Raw genomic sequence first — 26,472 nt, 5'->3', positions numbered from 1 at the left:
CAAAACTGATAAAACAACCAATTTCTGTACAAAACATTAAAAATGAGAGTATGTATGTACACACAGTCAAAGCACCTTTCCATATTGTTGGGATGAGTATGTACACTTCAGGATGAGCAACAGCCTCCTCCTGGGTGTGCATGTTGTTGTTCCTGCTGCAGCTTCAGGATATTCCTTTTAACTGGAACTGATCCTTCCTCCACCAGTTTAGGAACTTCCAGGATCTACAGAACATTTAAAGAAACATCAAAAATCGACAACTTCACTTTTAATTTATTGTATAAAGTACCTTCAGTGCCAGTTCTTCAAAACATCTCTCCACATTGGATCTTGTTTTCGCACTGCACTCTAGAAACAAACATCCATACTCATTTGCAAAGGCATTTCCCTCTTCTCTTGTCACCATTCTATCAGCCTCCTAATATATTTTAAAAGAAACGGTTTAGTGTCATCATAAAGAGAATAAAGTATATATCTCAGTTTCAGATGCAAACAGAGGTTCCCAAAAAAGAAGGAAACGCTGTGAGTAAAAGTCAATATCTAAAAACTTATATTAAAATAAGTTCAAAAATGAAATAAACAAGTACACATACCATATATTCTACACATCCCTCCTAATAAAGAGTTCTTGATCATGAAAGTAATCTAGTAGCAACATCTTCTCTAGTAATCGTTCTGGTGGCACAGAAATTTACTTTCATTTTAGTCACAATCAGTAAAGATCCCATTGAAATGGACAGTATGCAGTGTTGTAATTAATAGATAATATTTGACTTTTCCATCATTTATTTCAGTAAGAGAGAGAGAGAGAGAGAGAATAAAACATATAATGTTTTATTTCATTTTGAACAGATATTGCAAACTCAAGACAATAACTAGTTCAGACATATAATGTGGTGAAACACAATTGTGAGAAATTCTTCTTCAGGCTAAAAGGAACCAGTTGGATAGTCTCCATCTTGAAATATATGTATATTTTCTACAGAAAAGTGCATTGTCAATGACTTCTGAGTGAATCATTGTATAACATGAAAATTCAGAGAACTACTAAATCAAGTATGCCTGACCTACAGAAGACCTGTCATATAATAATGTATTTCTTCAACAACAAGCTTTGTCAATCACAATACTTTATGGTTGTTCTACTGAAACATGATCTTCAATTCCAAATTCTGATTTTGGTTATGGGTGTCTACAAACATTCTTAGACAATAACTCACTATGATGATTGTACACAAATAAAATATTTTTGTTGTTATATTCCTTTTTATTTGGGTGGCAGTGGGGTGGGATGAATGGGAAGGATCCAAAAGTTCATGTATATGTCAATTTTTATTCTTAGTTTTAAGTATAGGTTATTCAATGGAATGAAACGCATTCCTGCAAATTTGTAGAAGTCATTGAACAAATTAGGTCAAGGCCAAGTAGTGTTGAGAACAGATATATTGTCACTTAAATAGATTTTACAGATTGATGGAAAAAAAAAACATGGCAATTTCAGTTACAAAAAAATTAGTATTTAAGGATTACTCATGCTGTCTGTGCCATGTCATGCAGATGAAGAAAGAACATTGCGCACATGTACATGGCACTGAACTTGCAAGGGTATGCGACCAGCATAGAATCATGACACAGCATGGCATGGTGGCACAATATGTGATGCACCGGTTTACTGCTAGGAAAATCCTACTTGAGAATTGCTTCATGTAGAACAAGAAACCTAGCAGAAAATAGTTTCCCAACACAGGATAAATCCGTATTCCATTGGTAGTATGAAACCTCTTGAGTGGTTCACAACAAGATATCGTCATGGTAATTTACTAATCCTCTTAATTGAAATTAGAAATTTATTAGTCAAATAAAATCATCAAACGAAGTGCAAATATGCAATACAGGATTACTACTTTTAGCCACTATGCCTCGAGGAAAATTCACTGGAAAATATAAAGCTCTTTTAGGCACTAATTAATATGAAATGGGGACAGAAACTACAATAACAAGTACTACGAAGAACAGAAGTAACCTTGTCAACTTTGTTTCCAACGAGCACTTTGACACAGTTGTGGTTTGTTGCATACAACTCTACTTCCTTAACCCATACATCAGCCAGATTGGTGAAAGTCTCCCGCTTTGTCACATCATAAACTATCAGGATAGATAAATGAAAAATATCATTCGGCATATGTGATACAAATATAGCAAAAGCATCAAACGTAATTTGAAAAGCCTATAAACAAATAGTAGCAAAAGAAGAAAATTCATCCATGAATTTGAGAAGAAAGTATTAGTTCTTCTATGGTTGCTAACATTCAAAGCATATTACATGCTAAACTTTAGTTAGTACAAGAAATGTGAATGAGTCTCAAGCAAGGTGCACAGATTGAAGATGGAGGTTTGAACATAGAATAAGTTCAGCTAGGGAACTAAAAACAGTAAGTACAAAAACCATATTACGAGGTAGAAAAATTAGGCAGTAAAAGGAGACTTGGATGGTCAAAAGCAAGGTGCACTAGTGTTGAAGATGGAGATTCAAACAACATTAAATATAACCAGGGAAAAGAACATATGCCACGAGTGAAAGACAATTCATCCACAGTGGACAGCAATTTGCAGTTGATTTCAATATCATAATTTGTGTATATATCAAATGCCTCTAACAGATAATGCCCCTACAAGAGTTTGCCACGTTAACCATATGTGATACGTAAAACAGTAATTGACTAACATAGAACAAGTTTAAATTTCTTAACTGATTAGCATGCTGCACATCAGAATTCAATCATTATAACATCTTGGATAAATATACAAGTTTCTCTGCAAGAGTTAGGAACTATAGGACAGAAATTATGAAAAATAACAAACAGGAGACAGCTCAATAGTGTAACAGCAGTGTAACAGCTGACTTGGACAATCGGAATATGTGATCCTCAATAATAGCAAGTCTGACAAGCCTACTTCACATGAACCTAAGTTAAGAAAACAAAAAGATGAGCTGAGAAAACAAAATACTTGGCAAAGTATAAGTACTATATGTTTGCACGCAAGACATGAAGCAGATGAGACCACAGTGATGTTAGAAAATGACAAGGACTGCTTATATTGAAGATAATATATCACTAACTCTGGTGCATAATGACAACCACGTCATGGACTAAGGTTCCTGCCACACTATCCAATGCATCGCAGGGTATGTGCATTGGCACATTACTATGTGGAAACATGTGGCACAGGCCAGATGGATCATGCAATGTCCTATGTGTACATGCACGGCAGATGACCAAAACCTCAAAATGAATCCCATACTAGCAAGTTAGTTGAAGAGTTGCAAAAAGGTTGATTTTTAATTTATTCAATTTGAAATGAATGATTTAAACATTGTGCAGAGCATTTTAGTTAAAGAGAAACAAAATAACTAATACAGGTTGGTGATAGAACAGGCACACCATAGGGAATAGAGCATACCGATGTACAACTAAATGAAGTTTTAGAACAAATCACTTACCCAGAATTATTCCTTGACAACCTCTGTAATAAGAACTAGTTAGCGTCCTAAACCTCTCCTGTCCAGCTGGCAAACATACATAAATTGTTTCATGAGAACAAGAGTACTACAAAATATGACAAGTATTAGGAACATATACCTGAATCCAAATAAATAGCACATTCATGGCAACCTCCTGGTATAAACCACAAAACTATACCCATTTTGTTGTCTATAAATAATTTTCATAGCAGCATGAGTATCAGTCATAATCCTGCAGTCTTTTAGGCTATTCCCATACAAAATGACTGTCATAATATGAGGCCTTGTTGTCATAGTCTCTCTACTTGCAAGGGGTAAGGTTGCGTACATTAATTCAACCCAGGCCCTACATTTGCGAGAGACTTGTGCGTTGAGTCACTGTTTCATTTTTAATGGCTGTTATTATGTTAAAAAAGGTCCAAACATAATGAAACAATCAATGATAAGTTGGCAACTACTCAACATACAAATAAGCTCACAGCAGATATTCCATGAAATGAGTCTGAAATGGTAAGTACCCCCACCTGTCATAAGGCTCTAATGGTGAAGAAATTTAAGCAAATTTAGATATGCCTAAGCTTCAATGGATTACTGGAAGTAGAATAGGCTGAGGACCAATGTGCAATAGATCAACCAAAACAACCAAAGCCTGGTTTAAAAAAAAACCAAAAAGATGACATGACATACGAAAAAAAGAACTTATTTCTTCTTGAAGAGCATTATACTGGATGTCTATCTGGGTGTCCATGGGCACTAATAACAAATCCAAACTCAGGTCTTTAGGGAATGGGTTCCATAAAAAAGAATCTAGTAAGCTCTCATGTCACATATGGATCCTCAGTTATCCAATAGTCATGGCATTTGGCACTGGGTGCAGCTAGTTAATACATAAAAGAAATAATTTACATCTAACATTCTTTATACGTGTCCCATAAAAAAATATTGAGGATATATATATATATATATATATATATATATATATATATATATATATATATTCTTTTGATATAAGTCAAAGATGAGAATTAATTTAATGGACAAGTAGAATTTTGTATATGCACAATTGACAATGTAAGTCTACTGCTGGTTTTGGTTTTTCTAGGTTTTATTTGCCTGAGTTACCTTGGCCAGAGATCATCAAACAAATATTGTTAGGCAAAAGTGCAACAACCACTTTCTACAGAAACACAGTGTAAGAAACAAGAAACCTGACTTTAGCCAATAACTATCATCTGTTACAGAATGTTATTCAAGTGCTAGGTATATTTCCTGTGAAGATTCTCATTTGTTAACTGGGAACATCCAGCTATACAACAAACTGTACCAAACCAAACAATTGTTAAAGATTATAAAACAATTAATTTAGTACTAGTCCCAAAAGCTTAGGCTAATGAGAAGGGTCCAACCTATTGTGAAATATAACAAAAGTACGCTAAAAAATCAAACCAAATTTGTAATTTCAAAGATGTTCTCATTTACCAGTGTCCCATATAGTAAGCTTTAATTTTTTGTCATCAACTGTAAGATGCTTGATCTTAAAATCCACTCCTGCAACAAATAAAAAATACAAGTCTCCATGAGTAAATAATGTAAAAAATGGTTGTTCTAGTTAAACTCTCCAGTATATATTTGAAATCAATCCAGTTTAAAAAAATAGTTAAACTTTGACGGATTGATATGTTGAAAAATGGCACCAAGATGTTCTGAGCAGAACAATGCTAAACATACATATTTGAGCCACTTTAATGGTAAAAAAGAGAGATATAGGACCAAATATGCCCTAGCTATGCTCTGGGCTGACAGGAGAGGGTCCCCGGTCAGGTGGCATCATGACATGCATGTGTGATGTTATGCCTTTGATTTTTTTTTTTGGCACTCAAAAAGCTTCCAAATTCCATTCACAACCACGATTGTACCATCTAAGCAGCCAGCCATAACATGTTGGTTAGACATGGATTACTTTACAATGTTAGCATGGTGGGGGGCAATTTATGGCAGTACAAGAAAATCATTTTAAATGATTGACGAAACTTGAATTATATCTTGATACATGTCTACACAAAGGACAATCTGTCGCTGTTTCCAGAGCTTGCATGCCGAAATTCATGCATCACGGTTTCCTCTTCCTTGCTTCAAGAAATCAGGAGCCGTCATCCATGGTGGTATTTTATCGATCAGAGGTGATATGTGAAGACAGACCAAATGTGGCGTGAAAGAATCAAAAGAAGGAATCCCTTGAACTTAGGGAGCAAGTTCGTCGCATCTTATTTTCTTTCCCGTGTGACTCTAATTTTAGTAGCACATCCAGATCAAGCGTGACCGTCCAGAATCCAGAGGGCCTAAACCCACAACACAAGTATCACATACACCGGAAATTACAGTAGCACTGTACCATTTCTGGCGACCCATTATTTAGCCTCAAAGCTCTGGGAAATCAAACTACGGGCCTGTCAATGAGCAACAACAACTACCAAGAAGAATGAAGCCAGAAAGGAAGAAAGCAAAGAAAAATCAAGAAACATCGTAGCACGTCAAACACATTGTGGATAAATCACGGCACGCGACCAAGAATCGCACGCGGGAATCAATTCACGGAGGCAAGACCAAGAAATCAACAAGTCCGAACTCAAGATCTGCAACACAATTCAACACGCGGCTCAGCGCACCAGGATCGATGAACAAGAACCAAACCGACAAAGGGAGGAAACTTAAGGCAACAAGAGCAAACAGAAAGAATCGACTACTAAATCAAGAAGAGGGCAGGAGAAGGGAGCAGACCGATGGTGGGGGCGAGATCTTCCCCGAGGTGGTTGGAGATGAAGGAGACGAGGAGGCTGCTCTTGCCCACCGCGGAGTCCCCGATCAGCAATATCTTGAAGGAGTAATCGTAGCTATGCCCCGGGCCCGACGACGAACCCATGATCGCTCTTCCCAGCCCGCACCAAAACAACAGAAAGGGAAAAGAAAAAGGCGACTCAGATCTCGATCTCGTCTCCTCCCTCGCTTGTGGCGACGGTAGATGGAGAGAAAAAAGCAGGGAATCCAGTAACTCAGTGGATATTTAAAGATTTTGGTCCAAAGGGAGTCAGAATGAGAAAGCTGGAGAGGAAGGGAGCGAAGGACGGAGTGCGGACGAGGAAAGGGAAGGTGAAAGGCGAGAGGATGCGTTGCTTGCCTCCCTTGGATTATGCTGCTGGCACGTAATGTGGTCGCGCCGTTGTCTTCTTTCTTGGCTACTTGACCCTCCTCCCCACTCCCAGCAAAGCGACCGCCCGCATAAAAGCATTGGTGCGGTACGTGCGCGCGTAACACAGACCCCCCTACCCGCAACACGTCTCCAGAATTAGCGTCCTCATGGAAGCTGGGACCCATCTAGTTATGCCACCGCCCCCACAAGAGCCAGCAAATAATGCGAGAGCGGGCCTTTTGTAGTTGATTTGCTTGTAATCGAGACGACAAAATCCCACGACACCGTCGTAGCACTACGGACTAATGTGAGCGTTTACCCCCGCCACGTGGCTGCATGTGAAGCGGTGCTGCGACTAAAGGTCTCCTTCGCAAGTGGGCGTCGAAGGGCAGAGAGGGAAGGCCAGTTTGAGCAAGTCATGTCGCAGCCAAATCTCAACTTTGGTATGTAGCTGGTCCAGATCAGAGCCAGCTCGTGGGTTTTCTTCTTTTGTTGTGTGTTGCTCGAGTCGTGGGTCCAACCTAATTATCAGAATATTGCAGTGTGAGATTAATTAATCAAATTTGTTTTGTTTGAGAACATAACTCTAATTAAAATCAAATTGTTTTTTGACCTGCAATGAATGGCACTTTGTTTGACTCTTCACACCACAACCTTGAGATCAATGCATTAGCTCAACCAGTATGAAGACATAACGTTCGATTTCTTTCTACTGCATTCTTTCATTTGCAACCACTACTCTCTGTTATTTCTCGTCCAATCATCAAATCTCCCTTTACTCTATCTCTCTCTCTCTTCTCCCTTCTCTTCCTTTTCGATCTCTCCTTGCCTACATTATTCAATAGTGCGATCGCTCGTTTTCTCTTTCTTTCTGTCGTCGTCTCCATCCTTTAGGTGAAAAAAGAAAGAGCAGACTACATTCTAGAACAAAGACATGTTTGAAGCATGCAAGGTCACAAAGCATAGAAGCTCCTCCTCGTCCCAATCTTGGCGTCAACGTATCCACCAAAGGTGAGCCGGCCAACTTGTTGTTCTTGTCAGATTACAATTTTCTACTTATTTATCCTTCTTGTATAGTTTGGCAGCGTGTTGTATGCATTTTGTTCCCTAGAAATGAATGATCGATGTCCAAAGCAAGAAAGGTGGAAGTCAAATGACACTTGAATAGAACTTTGAAACTCTTCTTTTATTTATGCTCTCTCGGGAGCCAAAGCGAGATAAGAAGAAGCTTGCGAAAGATGTACGTTGGTTTCAAGGGCAGTAGGTGATATCGTAATTAGCCCCCACGCAGGTGAAGGTGCTGCTCTTGTCATCATAAGCATAACTATAAGCTTGAGGACACGCATCCTTGAACATCTTGGAGTAGCTGGTGGGCTTGCATGTGTCCGGGCCACCGTACTGGCCCCTGCAGCAGTACTCGTCCGTGTCGAAGGCTAAGCATGCGCTCTTGCACCCCACCACGCTCCCGTCCGGCGCCAGCATCTGCAACTCCGTGGGGCACCGCGCGTTGATGTTCGTCCGGCACGACGTGCTGTCGCAGTTCGACCCCCCGCTGGGAACGACCGACACCGGCACGTTGAAGCCGTCGACGCAGCTCACGTCGTAGAAATCCTTGCCTCCGTCGCCCTGCAGGGTGAACTCGACGAGCGTGGTCGGCGGCGCTCCTCCCGCCCCATTGCACGCCACCTGCCCAGTGCCGCAGTCCCCGGAGAGGCACGAGAATCTACCGGACGAGTCGGTGGAACATCTGTGCCGAGCCCACATCCGGCCTCCCCAGGCGGGTGGCGCATCCACTGATAGGGAGGCGCCACTGTCCAGCTGGAATCCGGTCTGGGAAAGAGCAGCTTTGCCGGAATTGGCCAGCGAGGCAGGCCAAACAGGGTAGGGGCAGTTGTTCTTGAAGCTAAAGGTGGTGGAGTGCGCGCCTGAAGAAGCATCGACAGGTGTCGTGCATGAACACACGACGTAACGATGGCAAAGGAAGGCATACATAGAACCAATGATGATAACAGACCTGAGATCAGGACGGCGACGAAGAAGGCGGCGAGAGAGACGAGTGGTGGCTGCGCCATAGAGGAAGGCTCCGGAGAAGTGAGAGGAGTTGCCGTGAGACGAAAGGTCGCAGCGAGGGGCCCTTTATATATATCCAAGTTGAGGTGTGCGTGGACTGTGTGCATGAGATCTGAGATAGGTGTACCGACCAAAAGGTGGCATGTATGCAGAATGCCGAATCTGGGATCGACATCCAGCAAAGGAAGGTGAATAATATGGTCCATATGCATTAATTTCTTTCCATTTTATTCTAAATGAAATGCACTTAACAAGATTTTGATACTTAATGAACAAGTCATTAAAATTAGAAATGAGATAAAAGGGCGTTAATGGGTTGTCTTCACAGTTTAATTACTACGCGTAGCTATCAACTGTTGTTGCTATCCTAGATAGAATTAGCTACGTGGGCAAAGATACTAACCCAAAAATATACATACAGGATGTCTGGTGTCTCTGGTGAAGCAGGCAGGCGTCCATCCGTGTTGGATGGCAAAGCGAATGTCAGGTGCTTAAGATGTTTTTTATTATTTTTTTAATCTTGAATGAATGAATAAATGCATCAAACATAATATGAATGACTTGGGACCTAATCGATTTAACAATATTCGAAGTGAATGATCAACAATAAGTTAACACACTAGAAAATCGACATAAGATTTAATATGATTCGACCTAAATGTATGATAAAAAACAAATTCTTTACTATGCTTACTCAAGTCCAATCCTCTTTTATACCATCTCATATAAATTTTAATATAGAACAATTACAAGGTCATTAAGTTATCCTTACTCAAGTCCAATCCTTTTTTATACCCTCTCATATATATTTTAAAGAATTTATACCTTTTATTTCATCATATCTAAAAATGCTAGAGAACACACTCTTTAGATACTCTAAAAAAAAAACCTAAGAGCACCCAAAGTATTCATCATATCTTACTGTTCCCCACCAAAACTATAACATAATTTTTTTTTTCATGATGATTTCTCCTCGTACTAAGATTTCTTATTCTTTTCAAACATTGGTTTTAAAAATCCTAAAATATTTATTTTTCCTAACACTTTAGATTTTTTTTTTTTTTCTAGAGGGATCAATTGGGCATAAGAGACATGGTTTCAATTAGGTACTTCCGATGGATTTATGTCCAGCACAAATGCATCATGAGCCAAAATATATATAAATATATATATATAGTGGTCATGTTAGATACATTATTTTTATCCTGAATAAATAAATCGAGTGCAGAAGGAATGCTTTGGGTTTGGATGGTTCAGATATTTTTTGTCTTAAGCGAATGTGAATGTATCATATGCTAAAACGATATATTAGTCACATCCGACAGATATATTTTCTGATGACGCATCATGTCGTGCAAATATGTACCATCTATACATTTGCTCTCACAACCATATCATATGCAGATGCTTCGCTCTCAATTTTTCGTTCTAATAGGAGTATGATGTCGGGCTCACAGGTAAAGTGCTTGGATTATAAGGCTGGGTTTGAGCGTTGATCATATAGTGGTCATATTAAAAAAAATAAAATATTTTTAAAATAAAAAGATTTTATTTTTAATCTAAGAGAGAGAGAGAGAGAGAGAGAGAGAGAGAGAGAGAGAGAGAGAGATAAGATGATCATTCAATTTTATTTTTTGTGTATATCCCTCTAATTAAATGATACATCCAAAATACCTTAATCTTTTACTCTACGAATTTCTTGTTCATTTATCTTAATTACAATGTTAATTTATTTCTAATGTTTATTTTCATAACCTATCACAAGGACAAACACTAAAAACTCAGTTGATATTTGTCTCGATCTTAAAGGTATTGAGATGACTATTACATGTTTATTATATGACACAAGGTTTTCTTTTCTTGCGGACACCTAATGGAATTGGTTTTATTCTGGGAACAATTCAATTGATCTTATATCTAATCTATGTGAATGCTAAAGCCTCAAAGCCATTAGGGGATTCACATGAAGAAGAATGGCAGCATCAACGGCTCATTAACTCAAACAGTAAACATGAGGCTGATGAAGAAGCTCATATCTAAAAGCTTATAATAAGCCTCTTAGGGGGTATGATGTTTTTTATGCTTCATGATTCCTTAAACTAGCATGGTTTTATTATATGTTTATCTTAATTAATGTCGCTATCCATAAATTTCACATTTGTCTATATTCCCTTGTAATTTTTGGTACTTCATTGTTGTTGTTGGTACCCTTAGAAACCCCTAAAAGGACTCAAAATCTTAATCAGAATTTTAATTTAAAAAATAAGCATCAATAAAAAATAAAAATTCACAAAAATTACATGAACTAAAAGTATACATCAATTACTATAGCAGTTGTTCTTCACCAATTTTTGTATGGCATTTTACACAACAAGCCAAGAATATTTAAGGAAATATGTCAATTCTTGAAATAAGTCTTTGTATTTAAAATTAAAATACCAATTATTGGCTAAAAACTAGTATTTTCCAAACTACCAAAATTGTAATATATATATATATATATGTGTGTGTGTGTGTGTGTGTGTGTGTTGAATTTAAAGGGATAAATACAAAAATCACTAACGTAATTTGATATCGAGCGACTATGCCAACCTCTTTCCCTAAAAGAATCCAAGTACCTATTTAATTGTATTCATCGTATGGAAACCTAAGATAATAAATATTGGCGATGGAGATGGGAGTGTTTGGTAGTAAATTGCATATAGAAGCTTTACCTTTTATTCATAGTCTCATATGAGAAGGTACATAAGGTCATAGTGTTCCCAGCATCAAGCTCGCTAAGGGAACATATCGTTTGTAGTGGAGTCCGAGGATACATAGGCATGCAGATGGACGTATTTGAAGTTCGTATGACGGATCATATAACGCTGTCTTCTTTCTCAGTTCCCAGCGACGGTGTACTTGGACGGGCCAAGAATTCCACCAAGAAGGCCATCACCTCCCAGAATTCCACCGAGCAATCCGCCTTTACCGAAAATGTCACCGAGCAAGCTTTTGTTCCCAAGAAGTCCGTCGAGACCAGTACCTGAGAGAAGTTGGAGGGGCGACTGCAGCTTCCCGGTGGCCCGGAGCGACGCGTCGCAGGTGGAGACAGGGGTGGGGATGACTAGCTTGCAGCTACTCAAAAGGTCGGACACAGTTGAGGTTTGTTCACTCAGTAGCATCGCAAATGCTCCATTGCTGTTGGTGGTGGTGCTGGCGATGACACTGCTCCCACACTGTACCTGCACCGTCGCATCTGCATCCACAAGAAGATCCATGTTTCGCTAAAAAGATGTGTTTCCCGTACTCATAAAAACAGATTTGTAGGATGATAAATCGTGGTAAAAGGTTATGGCTACAAAACCACGGAAGAAGTCCCTCGTGATCGTGTTAGTAAGTGACAAGGCGTATTTTAGGCCCTAGACGTGTCACAGCCAAAGTCACACGTCAAGTCAATGCCAATGTCACACGCCGTCAGAATTCGTACCAAGACATCGTGCGACGCGTCCCGTCCCAAGAGCTCGGGGCGATGCTGTTTGATGCCACTCCGCATGCCCCGAGACGATGGTTGGTTAGAAGCGTCGTCCCATCCCTCAAGGGTCAATGGTCACGCTGAACCAACGCGCAACTGACCCTCGCACAATAATATAAAAGCCCCTAGCCGACATCCAGCCAGGGGAGGAGAAAAATAGAAAACAATACATCCTACTACTAACTTGCTCGTCGGAGGGGCCAAAGTCTGGGATCACCCGACGAGGGCCATTTTTGCAGGTGAATGACCACCCGCGGGCTGCGAGCATCTTAACCCAGGGGTCGCCATCCACGCGCAAGGACGAGCTATCAATCGATCGAAGCCCAAACAATGCCAACAAGCATTCCTTCCCGAGAGCACGCCCACCTCGTCATTCAGCTCACTCGATAGAAGGCTCCAGACATTGACCCACAGACCAAACCGTGCTAACTCATCAGCCAAGATATATTTATTCACTAACATTAAGTACTTCCATAGCCCTACTTGGAAAGGCAGGCATTGATTTCGCTGCGACGGTGGCGGTGCTGCATGGCACGGTGCCAATGACTGCGATCTTCCCCTGTTGGGCGAGAGCTACGGATGCAAGAACACCCACAAACATGAGCACCGGAAGAAGGCAAGGCCTCGTCAAAGCCATTGTTATGGGCGGAAAGTTGCAGATGCAGGAGTTGCTAATTTGTTGGCACTTCGCTTCGATCGATGTGAATTTATAGGCACTGTGGTTCTCGTCATGTTAGCTTTTCCCACAGGGTGGGCCAAACTGCGAATTCATTATCGTCAAGGTGGGTGTTGCACGCGCACTTGTTCTCTTTCTGATGATTGCACTCAGCGGTTCCTACTGCTGCGAATCTTTGGATTGCTTTTGTTGCAGTCTTCCCGAGTGATAGTTCAGCTTCCCTAATATGGATTTCCCTTCAAATATGTACCTGTGAGAGGGTTCCCGACAGTAACTTGCAAGCTTAATTTAGGATTTCCAGTTTTATCTCTTCTTCTTCTTCCTCTTTAAGAATAGTAACACCATTCTCATTCTTCTTACAGGAAAACAACTGTACCTTCTTCAACCTTGAGCTCGAAGCTCCTATATGTTTAGATTTAGGATTAACATCTAACTCCTACATGATAAAAAGCTTTTTGGGAAACTTCAGTCGGCAGAGAGAAACTTCACTGAAAAAGACTTATACAAAAGATCTCGTAAAAGTCGAATCCAACTTTAACCCAACTATTTCTGGATCATACATCCTGCTATAATATGAATGCCATCTCATTTCCACTGCGCAGATGTCGGCATAATGATGAAACCCAATATTGGGCCGGGAAGAATCGACCACCACGCGGCCATTGAGTCAACCCGTTCATATTTCGGATCGCCATGATCGTGGCAATACCAACTCTTTTTGAGGCTCAGCCAACACAAGAGTAGGAGAGGAGCGATCATCTTTAAGTCTTAGTTCATTTGCGATAAGATTTACGATGTGTTTCGTACTAGAAACAATCTTCCACTTCAGATGAACAATCAAAAACTACCCTCATAAGATATATTGCTCAGTAACACTCCCCACAAGATCTCCGATCCATGATTCCAAGATCTAACTATTTTACTGATCACCAACTCCGCACCCACAACTCGATCGAGAAAGCCGATGTTTTGAAGCTTCATCGGCACCGTGTGGAGTTCGGAAGTGGAAGCCACACGGAGGAGACAACCGAGCATCGTCGCGGAGACCCGTTCCTAAGTGCTCTGCAACAGCTTCACCACACCGAAAACCAAGTGTCAAATAATTATTGTTTGTCGGTAATTTTGGATCGATCAATTGGGTGTTGACGAACATGCGACTGTTCATACCTCACAAGCTGTTCTTCCATTTAGCACAAAGAGGATTACGTAAAATATTCCAAATGTTCTTGTAAAGAATTAATCAAAGAAGATAGAAAGATAAAAATTATAGAAAAAACTATGAAATATATGAAATGTAATTGCTTAGTTCATTTATATAGTAAACTCTTGATAGCTATTTATACACATTTATATAGGAAATCTTATCTGCTTAGTTCATTTATATAGTTCATTTACATAGGAAATCTTATCTGCTTATCAATTCTCACGTACTCTTAGTCCCATTGGAGCTTTTATATTTGGATCCTCATTTACGGATCACTTATTTTCCACAATTACATTCTCATCATGGAAAAGTATTGATATATTTGCACTTATATATTAAGTGAAAGTTCTCTCTTGCTAGTTAAGATTGCCATCTTTGACTAAACTGTTAAAGGTTCTGTTAAACTGTTGAAGTATTTAACAAGTAGGCTAACTAATACATTTAATAATTATTTTTATGGAAAGAATAAGTGACAAAAGTGAAACATAGGATTTTTTAGATGATGATTTTGTTTCTTCGCTCGAGTCAAATGGACCTTAGTAATGATTGTACCATCGAGTCAATCATACATAATTATGCTTTCAATTCGATCACACCTTTAAGTTGATTATTTGCTCATGTCGATCACACCTCTAAGCAAAGAGACACGAGACAATTGTTAGAGAGGTAGGCAATCTAACTCTCCAAATTTCATCATATGTAAATTTATATTTTGACAATTAAAATTCTGCATAATCTGATTTATTACTTTTAAAAATCATTATATATATTTTTTTTATTATTTATTATGTTATTTATATTTAATGCATAAAAATTCAGATTTGTTATTATTATTATTATTATTTTGATTATAATGATTATTTATTTTTATTTTGATCTTTCTATCTTCTGAGTGTTTCACAATATTTTATCTGGAACTTTTATGTATTACAGGATTTTTATATTAATTAAATAATTTTATTCATAGAAATAGTTTTTAAACTAGTCTTATAAGGATTGTCTGTTAGTTTAATTAAATTATGATTGAATTGAGTCTGATTCAAATTAATTAGATTGATTCAACTAGGGTTCATATAAATTAAAAACTAATTAGAGTATGATTCATGATGTTGATGGATTATTTATGAGTTTTAAGATATCAAGGTTGATCTACGAGTTTGATTATGATTGCTTGACAAACAAGTGATCTACTAAGATTAGTATGAATGTGACATCTCTTGTGCCTTACATGATAAGAGCTTCATGCCCATTATACAGCGTATAGAACCCATTTTGATTAAAAAAAAAAAAGAGTTATTAGATGATTTTTTTATTTAAATTTAAAATTTTATGAAAACAAAAGGGGATTAATCTTATTTGTTTTGATCTACGAGTTTGATTATGATTGCTTTATGAATAAGTGATCTACTAAGATCAGTATGAACGTGACATCTATTAGTAGATCAGTATAAGTGATCTACTAAGTTCACATGTATTATGTGTTGTTGGTGGGTTGGATCAAATCTTAACCCGATGCCTAACCACGGGTTGAGCTGAGCCCATGGCATCTGTGTCGACCCAAGTTTTCACTGTTCCTATTTCCATGTATTCTGCATAGGTTGGCCCATTTATTTTGACTTATTTTATGAGTTTGGCCCTAATTGATTCCTAAATTAGATCCGAACCGAACCAATTTAGTTGATTTTGATCGGTTTAGAGTGCTTCTGAATTGATCTAGACCAATTTAAACTAATTTGACCCATATTAGACCTAATCAATTCTTCTAAGTTAGACGAAGTTACGATAGATTCAAAACTAATCTTACGAGGATTATTAGTTGGTTAAATTAAATTTATTTGAATTAAGCTCGATTTGAATCGGTTGGACCAATTCAACTATGATTTAGGCCAATCAAGAGTTAATTGAGGTATGATTCTTGATGTCGATAGATCATTTATAAGTTTTGAGGTGTCGAGATTGATTTACAAGTTTGATCATGATTTCTTGATAGATGAATCATCTACTCGGATCTTCATTAGTCATGCCTCACATGGTAAGAACTTTAGGGCCATCACATTGGTGGATAACATTCTTCGGATCCAATCCCAATCCTTTTATTATGATTTTTTTTTAATGAATATATGTAATGGCACCAACTGAAAACTAATATAAGATTGGGTTTAGCAGGTTATCAAACGGATTCCTCCGTATGAAAAGGAGGCGTGACTGTCCAGCTGGAATCCGATATGGGAAAGAGCACCTTTGTCGGAATTGGCCAACGAGGCAGGCCAAATAGCGAAGGAGCAGTTGTTCTTGAAGCTAAAGGTGGCGGAGTGTGCGCCTGACGAAGCATCAACAAGTATCATGCATGAACGAATCACATAACAATGTCAAGGGAAGGCATACATAGAACCAATGATCACGGACCTGAGATCAGGATGGCGACGACGAAGGCGAGAGAGACGGTGCTGCGACTAAAGTTCTACTTCGCCTGTGGGCATCAAAGGGCAGAGGGGAAAGGCCAGTTTGAGCAAGTCATGTCACAGCCAAATCACAACTTTTGTTGTGTGGGTCCAACCTAATTATCAGAATATTGCAGTGCGAGATTAATTAATCATATTTTTTTTCTTTGAGAACATAACTCTAATTAAAATCAAATTGGTTTTTTGACCTGCAATGGCACTTTTTTAACTCTTCACACCACAACCTTGAGATCAATGCATTAGCTCAACCAGCATGAAGACATAACGTTCGATTTTCTACGACCACTATGGGCTGAGGCCTGCGGAGCTGCGGCCCTGTGGGCAGTCGGTTTCGGTTTCTTTCTGCTGCATTCTTTCATTTGCAACCACTACTCTTTGTTCTTTCTTGTCTGATCATCAAATCTCCCTTTCCTCTCTCTCTCTCTCTCTTCTCTTTCTTTTCGACCTCTCCTTGCCTACACTATTCAATAGTGCAGTCGCTCGTTTTCTCCTTTTTTTTCTTTATATCGTCCATCTCCATCCTTTAGGTGAAAAAAGAAAGAACAGACTACATCGAAGAACAAAGACATGTTTGAAGCATATAAGGTCACAAAGCATAGAAGCTCCTCCTCGTCCCAATCTTGTTGTTATGTTCTTGTCAGATTATAATTTTCTACTTTATTTTTCCTTCTTGTATGGTTTGGTCGTGTTAGGCAAACAACCCATTATGGGCTTTAACATCTCATAGCCTACTTCCTTTATTAACCTAAACCTAGATCTAATAAAGGGGGTGTGAGGGCTACGAAAAAAAGGGTCAGAAAACTACAGCAGCAACGTGATTCAAAAAGAGAAAAAAAGACATAAAAACAAGAGAAAAAAAAAAGACAAGGATAACGTCGAGACTGTTCTCAATCATCCAATCTAAGCAGTCATGTTAGATTAGATTTATAGTAGATTTTTGTTGTGATTACTTGGGGAAATTTTGGATATTATGCATAGTACGACGTAATCCTTGTATCTTAGTTATTCTCTTGTGATTGTTACTTGAGTTTTGAGCAAGTGATTCTGAGATTTGTATATTTATTATTCTTATAGTGAATTTTCTCTGGTTTGTCCTATAATTTTTACCACATAAATCTTGATGTCATATTTGATTTTAATTTTTATTTAATTCTATTGTTTGTTACGACATATTTATATTTGTTTGTATAAAAAGTTTGTTCCTTTGTTTATCTCATCAGGCAACGTGTTGTATGCATTTTGTTCCCTAGTAACGAATGATCGATGTCCAAAGCAAAGAAAGATGGAAGTCAAATGACACTTGAATAGAACTTTGAAACTCTTCTTTTATTTATGCTCTATCGAGAGCCAAAGCGAGATAAGAAGAAGCTTGCGATAGATGTACGTTGGTTTCAAGGGCAGTAGGTGATATCGTAATTAGCCCCCACGCAGGTGAAGGTGCTGCTCTTGTCATCATAAGCATAACTATAAGCTTGAGGACACGCATCCTTGAACATCTCGGAGTAGCTGGTGGGCTTGCATGTGTCCGGTTTACCGTACTGGCCCCTGCAGCAGTACTCGTCCGTGTCGAAGGCTATGCATGCGCTCTTGCACCCCACCACGCTCCCGTCCGGCGCCAGCATCTGCAACTCCGTGGGGCACCGCGCGTTGATGTTCGTCCGGCACGACGTGCTGTCGCAGTTCGACCCCCCGCTGGGAACGACCGACACCGGCACGTTGAAGCCGTCGACGCAGCTCACGTCGTAGAAATCCTTGCCTCCGTCGCCCTGCAGGGTGAACTCGACGAGCGTGGTCGGCGGCGCTCCCCCCGCCCCATTGCACGCCACCTGCCCAGTGCCGCAGTCCCCGGAGAGGCACGAGAATCTACCGGACGAGTCGGTGGAACATCTGTGCCGAGCCCACAGCCGGCCTCCCCAGGCGGGTGGCGCATCCAGCGAAAAGGAGGCGCCACTATCCAGCTGGAATCCGGTCTGGGAAAGAGCACCTTTGTCGGAATTGGCCAGCGAGGCAGGCCAAACAGGGTCGGGGCAGTTGTTCTTGAAGTTAAAGGTGGTGGAGTGCGCGCCTGAAGAAGCACCGACAGGTGTCGTGCATGAACACACGACGTAACGATGGCAAAGGAAGGCATGCATAGAACCAGTGATGATAACAGACCTGAGATCAGGACGGCGACGAAGAAGGCGAGAGAGACGAGTCGTAGCTGCGCCATAGAGGAAGGCTCCGGAGAACTAAGAGGAGTTGGGGTGAAACGAAACGTCGCAGTGAGGGGCACTTTATATAGAGCCAAGTTGTCGTGTGCATGGACCGACTGTGTACATGAGATCTGAGATAGGTGTACCGACCCAAAGGTGGCACGTATGCAGAATGCCGGATCGACATCCAGCATAGGAAGGTGAATAATATGGTCCATATGCATTAATTTCTTTCCATCTATTCTAAATGAAATACACTTAACAAGATTTTGATACTTAATGACCAAGTCATTAAAATTAGAAATGAGATAAAGAGCGTTAATGGTTGGTTGTCTTCACAGTTTAATTACTTCGCGTAGCTATCAACTGTTGTTGCTATCCCAGATAGAATTAGCTACGTAGGCAAAGATACTAACCCAAAAAAATACATATAGGATGTCTTGTGTCTCTGGTGAAGCAGCCGTCCGTCCGTCCGTCCGTGTTGGATGGCAAAGCGAATGTTAGGTGCTTTTGATGTTTTTTTTTTTTTTTTTTTTTCTAAATCTTGAATGAATGAATAAATGCACGATGAAAATTAAATTCTTTACTAGAAACTATAATGACTTGGAACTAATCAACATAATATAATGACTTGGACCTGATAAACATAATGACTTGGACCTAATCAATTTAATGACTTGGACATAATATAACACACGATGTTAAATTCATTACGTAAGTAATATAATGACTTGGACCTAATCAATATTCAAAGTGAATGATCAATAATAAGATAACATACTAGAAAATCAACATAAGATTTACTATGGTTCAACCTAAATCCATGATGAAAATCAAATTCATTACCAGATCAATTACAAGGTCATTAAGTTATCCTCACTCAAGCCTAATCCTCGTTTATACCCGATCATATCAATTTTAAAAAATTTACATCTTTTATTTCATCATCTCTAAAAACACCGGAGAACACCCTCTCTATCCACCTTAGAAAAAATAAAAAAACCTAAAAATACTCGAAGTATTCATCTTATCTTACTGTTTGCCCATCAAAACTATAACATATTTATAGAAAAGTCAAACCCTAAATCATAATATTATTTTCAAGATGATGTCTCCTCGTACTAAGATTCCTTGTTCTTTTTAAACATTGGTTCTAAAGATTTTAAAATATTTATTGATCCTAACACTTAAGATATATTTTTTCTAGAATGATCAATTGGGCATAAGAGACATGGTTTACAATAGGTACTTTCGATGGATTTAAAGACGAATGCATCATGACCAAATAATAATATTAATAATAATAATGGTCACGTTAGATACAGTATTTTTTATCTTGAATAAATAAATCGAGTGCAAGAGGAATGCTTTGGGCTTGGTGAATCACGGATGGACATAATGACTTGGACCTAATCAACATAATGACTTGGACATAATATAAAGCACGATGTTAAATTCATTACGTAATATAATGACTTGGACCTAATCAATATTCAAAGTGAATGATCAATAATAATATAATATACTAGAAAATCAATATAAGATTTACTATGGTTCAACCTAAATCCACTATGAAAACCAAATTCTTTAGTATGTGAGATCAATTACAAGATCATTAAGTTATCCTCACTCAAGCCTAATCCTCTTAATCCTCTTTTATACCCAATCATATAAATTTTAAAGAATTTACATCTTTTATTCCATCATCTCTAAAAACCTAGAGAACACCCTCTCTGTGCACCCTAGAAAAAAAAAAAAACGTAAGAGTACTCAAAGTATTCATCGTATCTTACTGTTTCCCCACCAAAACTATAATATATTTATGGAAAAGTCAAATCCTAAATCATAATTGTTTTTCTCACAATGATTTCTCCTCGTAATAAGATTCCTTGTTCTTTTTAAACATTGGTTCTAAAAATCTTAAAATATTTATTAATCATAACACTTTAGATATATTTTGTTTTCTAGAGGGATCAATTGGGCATAAGATTAGGTGGTTCGGATGGATTTATGTCCATGACAAATGCACCATGAGCATATATATATATATATATATATATATATATATATATATATATATATATATATATTGGTCACGTTAGATACATTATTTTTATCCTGAATAAATAAATCGAGTGCAGAAGGAATGCTTTGGGCTTGGTCAATCACGGATGGTTCAGATATTTTGATGTCTTAAGCAAATGTGAATGTATCATATGCTAAAACAACATATTAGTCACATCCGATAGATATATTTTCTGACGACACATCATATGGTGCAAATATGTACTATCTATACATTTGCTCTCACTACTGTATCATATGCAGATGCTTGCCGGAGTGGTAAAGTGCTTCTCTCTCAATTTTTCGTTCTAATAAGAGTATGATGTTGGGCTCACAGGTAAATTGCTTGGATTATAAGGCTGGGTTTGAGTGTCGAGAAAGAGAAGCTAGATTCTAATGTATCGGTTTCTTCTCTTCCGACCTATCGAGATCGAGAATCTCGATCCGAGCCATGCCTCCTTCACTTGTGAGTGCGATCGACATGAGCAAATAATCAACTTAAAGGTGTAATCGAATTGAAAGTATGATTATGTATGACTGACTCGATGGTACAATCATTTTGAGAGTGAGGTCGATTTGATTGATGGTGATTATTTTAAGAGTAATCCTCTTAAAAATATAATTATTGTAAAAGATATAATCATTTTAAAGATACAATCAACTTAAAAAACGATGGTGTATCATTATTTTGGAAGATATATTGATGATGGCCCCAAGAGATTAGGTTGTCGTATCAATTTAGTCGTACAGCGACGTTGATGTTTTTTATTTTGGAATTATACACTATCTCCCATATGACTTGATTTCACAAGATGAGAGGCCAAAGTCATCAAGATTATTGATCTCTACACATTTTAATTTTGTTGTTCTTCCTTCTCACTAATAGAGGGCTTTAGCTCTTACGATTGGTTGTAGGTTAGAGAACATCATCTTGCTACATTTATTTAACTCTTAGAAAATACTCGATAGACTTTTATAATATAACTCATCTGGCCCAAAGCTAACTGTATTTTTGCAACCCATTGCCCTTCGGTCTTTAGGAAAGCCAACTAAGATCCTCTATCCCTAGTGAAATATTTAATTGTTGTTTAAGTAGATTTGATGATATGTTGATCTAACAAGGAGTTTTAAATATAAATCAATTATTTTATGTTATGAAACAAATAATATTTAATTAATTATGAAATTATCGTATTAGACTCCTCTATCTCTCCTACATAAGGATAGGATGCGTAGAACTCTTCATGTTCATCCGAGTGGAGCGAGGTTATGATATGAGCAAAGAGACATGAGACAATTGTCGGAGAGATAGATTACCTGACTTTCCATATTTCATCATATGTGAATTTATATTTTGATAATTAAAATTCTGCATAATTCTGATTTATTATATTTAGAAATCATTCTATAATTTTATTATTTATTATTTTATTTTGATTTAATATATAAAAATTTAGATTTATTATTATTATTATTATTTAATTTTATTTTGATATCTTTATCTTCTGAATGTTTCATAATATTTTATCTGGAACTTTTATGTATTACAAGATTTTTATATTAATTAAATAATTTTATTCATAGAAATAGTTTCTAAACTAGTCTTATAACGATTGTATGTTAGTTTAATTAAATTATGATTGAATCGAGTCTGATTCAAATTAATTAGATTGATTCAACTAGGGTTCATATAAATTAAAAGCTAATTAGAGTATGATTCGTGATGTTGATGGATTATTTATGAGTTTTAAGATATCGAGGTTGATCTACGAGTTTGATTATGATTGCTTGACGAACAAATGATCTACTAAGATTAGTATGAATGTGACATCTCTTGTGCCTTACATGATAAGAGCTTCATGCCCATTATACAGCGTATAGAACCCATTTTGATTAAAAAAAAAAAAGAGTTATTAGATGATTTTTTTATTTAAATTTAAAATTTTATGAAAACAAAAGGGGATTAATCTTATTTGTTTTGATCTACGAGTTTGATTATGATTGCTTTATGAATAAGTGATCTACTAAGATCAGTATGAACGTGACATCTATTAGTAGATCAGTATAAGTGATCTACTAAGTTCACATGTATTATGTGTTGTTGGTGGGTTGGATCAAATCTTAACCCGATGCCTAACCACGGGTTGAGCTGAGCCCATGGCATCTGTGTCGACCCAAGTTTTCACTGTTCCTATTTCCATGTATTCTGCATAGGTTGGCCCATTTATTTTGACTTATTTTATGAGTTTGGCCCTAATTGATTCCTAAATTAGATCCGAACCGAACCAATTTAGTTGATTTTGATCGGTTTAGAGTGCTTCTGAATTGATCTAGACCAATTTAAACTAATTTGACCCATATTAGACCTAATCAATTCTTCTAAGTTAGACGAAGTTACGATAGATTCAAAACTAATCTTACGAGGATTATTAGTTGGTTAAATTAAATTTATTTGAATTAAGCTCGATTTGAATCGGTTGGACCAATTCAACTATGATTTAGGCCAATCAAGAGTTAATTGAGGTATGATTCTTGATGTCGATAGATCATTTATAAGTTTTGAGGTGTCGAGATTGATTTACAAGTTTGATCATGATTTCTTGATAGATGAATCATCTACTCGGATCTTCATTAGTCATGCCTCACATGGTAAGAACTTTAGGGCCATCACATTGGTGGATAACATTCTTCGGATCCAATCCCAATCCTTTTATTATGATTTTTTTTTAATGAATATATGTAATGGCACCAACTGAAAACTAATATAAGATTGGGTTTAGCAGGTTATCAAACGGATTCCTCCGTATGAAAAGGAGGCGTGACTGTCCAGCTGGAATCCGATATGGGAAAGAGCACCTTTGTCGGAATTGGCCAACGAGGCAGGCCAAATAGCGAAGGAGCAGTTGTTCTTGAAGCTAAAGGTGGCGGAGTGTGCGCCTGACGAAGCATCAACAAGTATCATGCATGAACGAATCACATAACAATGTCAAGGGAAGGCATACATAGAACCAATGATCACGGACCTGAGATCAGGATGGCGACGACGAAGGCGAGAGAGACGGTGCTGCGACTAAAGTTCTACTTCGCCTGTGGGCATCAAAGGGCAGAGGGGAAAGGCCAGTTTGAGCAAGTCATGTCACAGCCAAATCACAACTTTTGTTGTGTGGGTCCAACCTAATTATCAGAATATTGCAGTGCGAGATTAATTAATCATATTTTTTTTCTTTGAGAACATAACTCTAATTAAAATCAAATTGGTTTTTTGACCTGCAATGGCACTTTTTTAACTCTTCACACCACAACCTTGAGATCAATGCATTAGCTCAACCAGCATGAAGACATAACGTTCGATTTTCTACGACCACTATGGGCTGAGGCCTGCGGAGCTGCGGCCCTGTGGGCAGTCGGTTTCGGTTTCTTTCTGCTGCATTCTTTCATTTGCAACCACTACTCTTTGTTCTTTCTTGTCTGATCATCAAATCTCCCTTTCCTCTCTCTCTCTCTCTCTTCTCTTTCTTTTCGACCTCTCCTTGCCTACACTATTCAATAGTGCAGTCGCTCGTTTTCTCCTTTTTTTTTCTTTATATCGTCCATCTCCATCCTTTAGGTGAAAAAAGAAAGAACAGACTACATCGAAGAACAAAGACATGTTTGAAGCATATAAGGTCACAAAGCATAGAAGCTCCTCCTCGTCCCAATCTTGTTGTTATGTTCTTGTCAGATTATAATTTTCTACTTTATTTTTCCTTCTTGTATGGTTTGGTCGTGTTAGGCAAACAACCCATTATGGGCTTTAACATCTCATAGCCTACTTCCTTTATTAACCTAAACCTAGATCTAATAAAGGGGGTGTGAGGGCTACGAAAAAAAGGGTCAGAAAACTACAGCAGCAACGTGATTCAAAAAGAGAAAAAAAGACATAAAAACAAGAGAAAAAAAAAAGACAAGGATAACGTCGAGACTGTTCTCAATCATCCAATCTAAGCAGTCATGTTAGATTAGATTTATAGTAGATTTTTGTTGTGATTACTTGGGGAAATTTTGGATATTATGCATAGTACGACGTAATCCTTGTATCTTAGTTATTCTCTTGTGATTGTTACTTGAGTTTTGAGCAAGTGATTCTGAGATTTGTATATTTATTATTCTTATAGTGAATTTTCTCTGGTTTGTCCTATAATTTTTACCACATAAATCTTGATGTCATATTTGATTTTAATTTTTATTTAATTCTATTGTTTGTTACGACATATTTATATTTGTCTGTATAAAAAGTTTGTTCCTTTGTTTATCTCATCAGGCAACGTGTTGTATGCATTTTGTTCCCTAGTAACGAATGATCGATGTCCAAAGCAAAGAAAGATGGAAGTCAAATGACACTTGAATAGAACTTTGAAACTCTTCTTTTATTTATGCTCTATCGAGAGCCAAAGCGAGATAAGAAGAAGCTTGCGATAGATGTACGTTGGTTTCAAGGGCAGTAGGTGATATCGTAATTAGCCCCCACGCAGGTGAAGGTGCTGCTCTTGTCATCATAAGCATAACTATAAGCTTGAGGACACGCATCCTTGAACATCTCGGAGTAGCTGGTGGGCTTGCATGTGTCCGGTTTACCGTACTGGCCCCTGCAGCAGTACTCGTCCGTGTCGAAGGCTATGCATGCGCTCTTGCACCCCACCACGCTCCCGTCCGGCGCCAGCATCTGCAACTCCGTGGGGCACCGCGCGTTGATGTTCGTCCGGCACGACGTGCTGTCGCAGTTCGACCCCCCGCTGGGAACGACCGACACCGGCACGTTGAAGCCGTCGACGCAGCTCACGTCGTAGAAATCCTTGCCTCCGTCGCCCTGCAGGGTGAACTCGACGAGCGTGGTCGGCGGCGCTCCCCCCGCCCCATTGCACGCCACCTGCCCAGTGCCGCAGTCCCCGGAGAGGCACGAGAATCTACCGGACGAGTCGGTGGAACATCTGTGCCGAGCCCACAGCCGGCCTCCCCAGGCGGGTGGCGCATCCAGCGAAAAGGAGGCGCCACTGTCCAGCTGGAATCCGGTCTGGGAAAGAGCACCTTTGTCGGAATTGGCCAGCGAGGCAGGCCAAACAGGGTCGGGGCAGTTGTTCTTGAAGTTAAAGGTGGTGGAGTGCGCGCCTGAAGAAGCACCGACAGGTGTCGTGCATGAACACACGACGTAACGATGGCAAAGGAAGGCATGCATAGAACCAGTGATGATAACAGACCTGAGATCAGGACGGCGACGAAGAAGGCGAGAGAGACGAGTCGTAGCTGCGCCATAGAGGAAGGCTCCGGAGAACTAAGAGGAGTTGGGGTGAAACGAAACGTCGCAGTGAGGGGCACTTTATATAGAGCCAAGTTGTCGTGTGCATGGACCGACTGTGTACATGAGATCTGAGATAGGTGTACCGACCCAAAGGTGGCACGTATGCAGAATGCCGGATCGACATCCAGCATAGGAAGGTGAATAATATGGTCCATCTGCATTAATTTCTTTCCATCTATTCTAAATGAAATACACTTAACAAGATTTTGATACTTAATGACCAAGTCATTAAAATTAGAAATGAG

The 26,472-nt window shown here is 38.6% G+C and overlaps 5 protein-coding genes across 5 annotated transcripts; all 5 read right to left on the bottom strand.

Annotated features, from left to right (window-relative positions):
* Positions 1-9: 9 nt before the first annotated feature.
* LOC103974290 (ras-related protein RABC2a) lies at positions 10-6,735 on the bottom strand. The gene is made up of 6 exons (XM_009389076.3): positions 6,302-6,735; positions 5,003-5,071; positions 3,503-3,568; positions 2,024-2,145; positions 290-418; positions 10-224 (listed from the first exon to the last, which is right to left on the bottom strand). Exons 1-6 carry the CDS (start codon positions 6,441-6,443, stop codon positions 108-110), a joined length of 645 nt encoding a protein of 214 aa, XP_009387351.2. The 5' UTR covers positions 6,444-6,735; the 3' UTR covers positions 10-107.
* Positions 6,736-7,961: 1,226 nt separating this feature from the next.
* LOC135645045 (thaumatin-like protein 1) lies at positions 7,962-8,474 on the bottom strand. Its single transcript, XM_065163087.1, has one exon. It carries the CDS (start codon positions 8,472-8,474, stop codon positions 7,962-7,964), a length of 513 nt encoding a protein of 170 aa, XP_065019159.1.
* A 3,006-nt stretch (positions 8,475-11,480) lies between these two features.
* Positions 11,481-12,969, bottom strand: LOC103972730 (phylloplanin-like). The gene is made up of 2 exons (XM_065161908.1): positions 12,778-12,969; positions 11,481-12,018 (listed from the first exon to the last, which is right to left on the bottom strand). The coding sequence occupies exons 1-2, from the start codon at positions 12,929-12,931 to the stop codon at positions 11,660-11,662; spliced, it is 513 nt and encodes a 170-aa protein (XP_065017980.1). The 5' UTR covers positions 12,932-12,969; the 3' UTR covers positions 11,481-11,659.
* Positions 12,970-17,952: 4,983 nt separating this feature from the next.
* Positions 17,953-18,768, bottom strand: LOC135645753 (thaumatin-like protein 1b). Its single transcript, XM_065164423.1, has one exon. It carries the CDS (start codon positions 18,766-18,768, stop codon positions 18,028-18,030), a length of 741 nt encoding a protein of 246 aa, XP_065020495.1. The 3' UTR covers positions 17,953-18,027.
* A 6,520-nt stretch (positions 18,769-25,288) lies between these two features.
* LOC135644847 (thaumatin-like protein 1b) lies at positions 25,289-26,199 on the bottom strand. The gene is made up of 2 exons (XM_065162771.1): positions 26,127-26,199; positions 25,289-26,037 (listed from the first exon to the last, which is right to left on the bottom strand). The coding sequence occupies exons 1-2, from the start codon at positions 26,179-26,181 to the stop codon at positions 25,364-25,366; spliced, it is 729 nt and encodes a 242-aa protein (XP_065018843.1). The 5' UTR covers positions 26,182-26,199; the 3' UTR covers positions 25,289-25,363.
* Positions 26,200-26,472: the final 273 nt, after the last annotated feature.

This window comes from Musa acuminata, chromosome BXJ3-8 (assembly GCF_036884655.1).
Source record: "Musa acuminata AAA Group cultivar baxijiao chromosome BXJ3-8, Cavendish_Baxijiao_AAA, whole genome shotgun sequence".
Lineage (NCBI taxonomy): Eukaryota > Viridiplantae > Streptophyta > Magnoliopsida > Zingiberales > Musaceae > Musa > Musa acuminata.
The sequence above is the reverse complement of the archived record's forward strand: the minus strand, read 5'-3'. Positions and strand labels throughout refer to the sequence as shown.

Coding starts and splice junctions, on each gene's coding strand:
- LOC103974290 (XM_009389076.3), bottom strand. CDS start 6,443: ATGGGTTCGTCGTCGGGCCCGGGGCATAGCTACGATTACTCCTTCAAG. Junction 3,569..5,002: donor GCTTACTATATGGGACACTG/GTAAATGAGAAC, acceptor TATGTTTGCCAG/CTGGACAGGAGAGGTTTAGG. Junction 2,146..3,502: donor TTGTCAAGGAATAATTCTGG/GTAAGTGATTTG, acceptor CTATCCTGATAG/TTTATGATGTGACAAAGCGG.
- LOC135645045 (XM_065163087.1), bottom strand. CDS start 8,474: ATGTGGGCTCGGCACAGATGTTCCACCGACTCGTCCGGTAGATTCTCG.
- LOC135645753 (XM_065164423.1), bottom strand. CDS start 18,768: ATGCATGCCTTCCTTTGCCATCGTTACGTCGTGTGTTCATGCACGACA.
- LOC103972730 (XM_065161908.1), bottom strand. CDS start 12,931: ATGGCTTTGACGAGGCCTTGCCTTCTTCCGGTGCTCATGTTTGTGGGT. Junction 12,019..12,777: donor ATCAATGCCTGCCTTTCCAA/GTAGGGCTATGG, acceptor TTGTGGATGCAG/ATGCGACGGTGCAGGTACAG.
- LOC135644847 (XM_065162771.1), bottom strand. CDS start 26,181: ATGGCGCAGCTACGACTCGTCTCTCTCGCCTTCTTCGTCGCCGTCCTG. Junction 26,038..26,126: donor CGTCGCCGTCCTGATCTCAG/GTCTGTTATCAT, acceptor GTGCTTCTTCAG/GCGCGCACTCCACCACCTTT.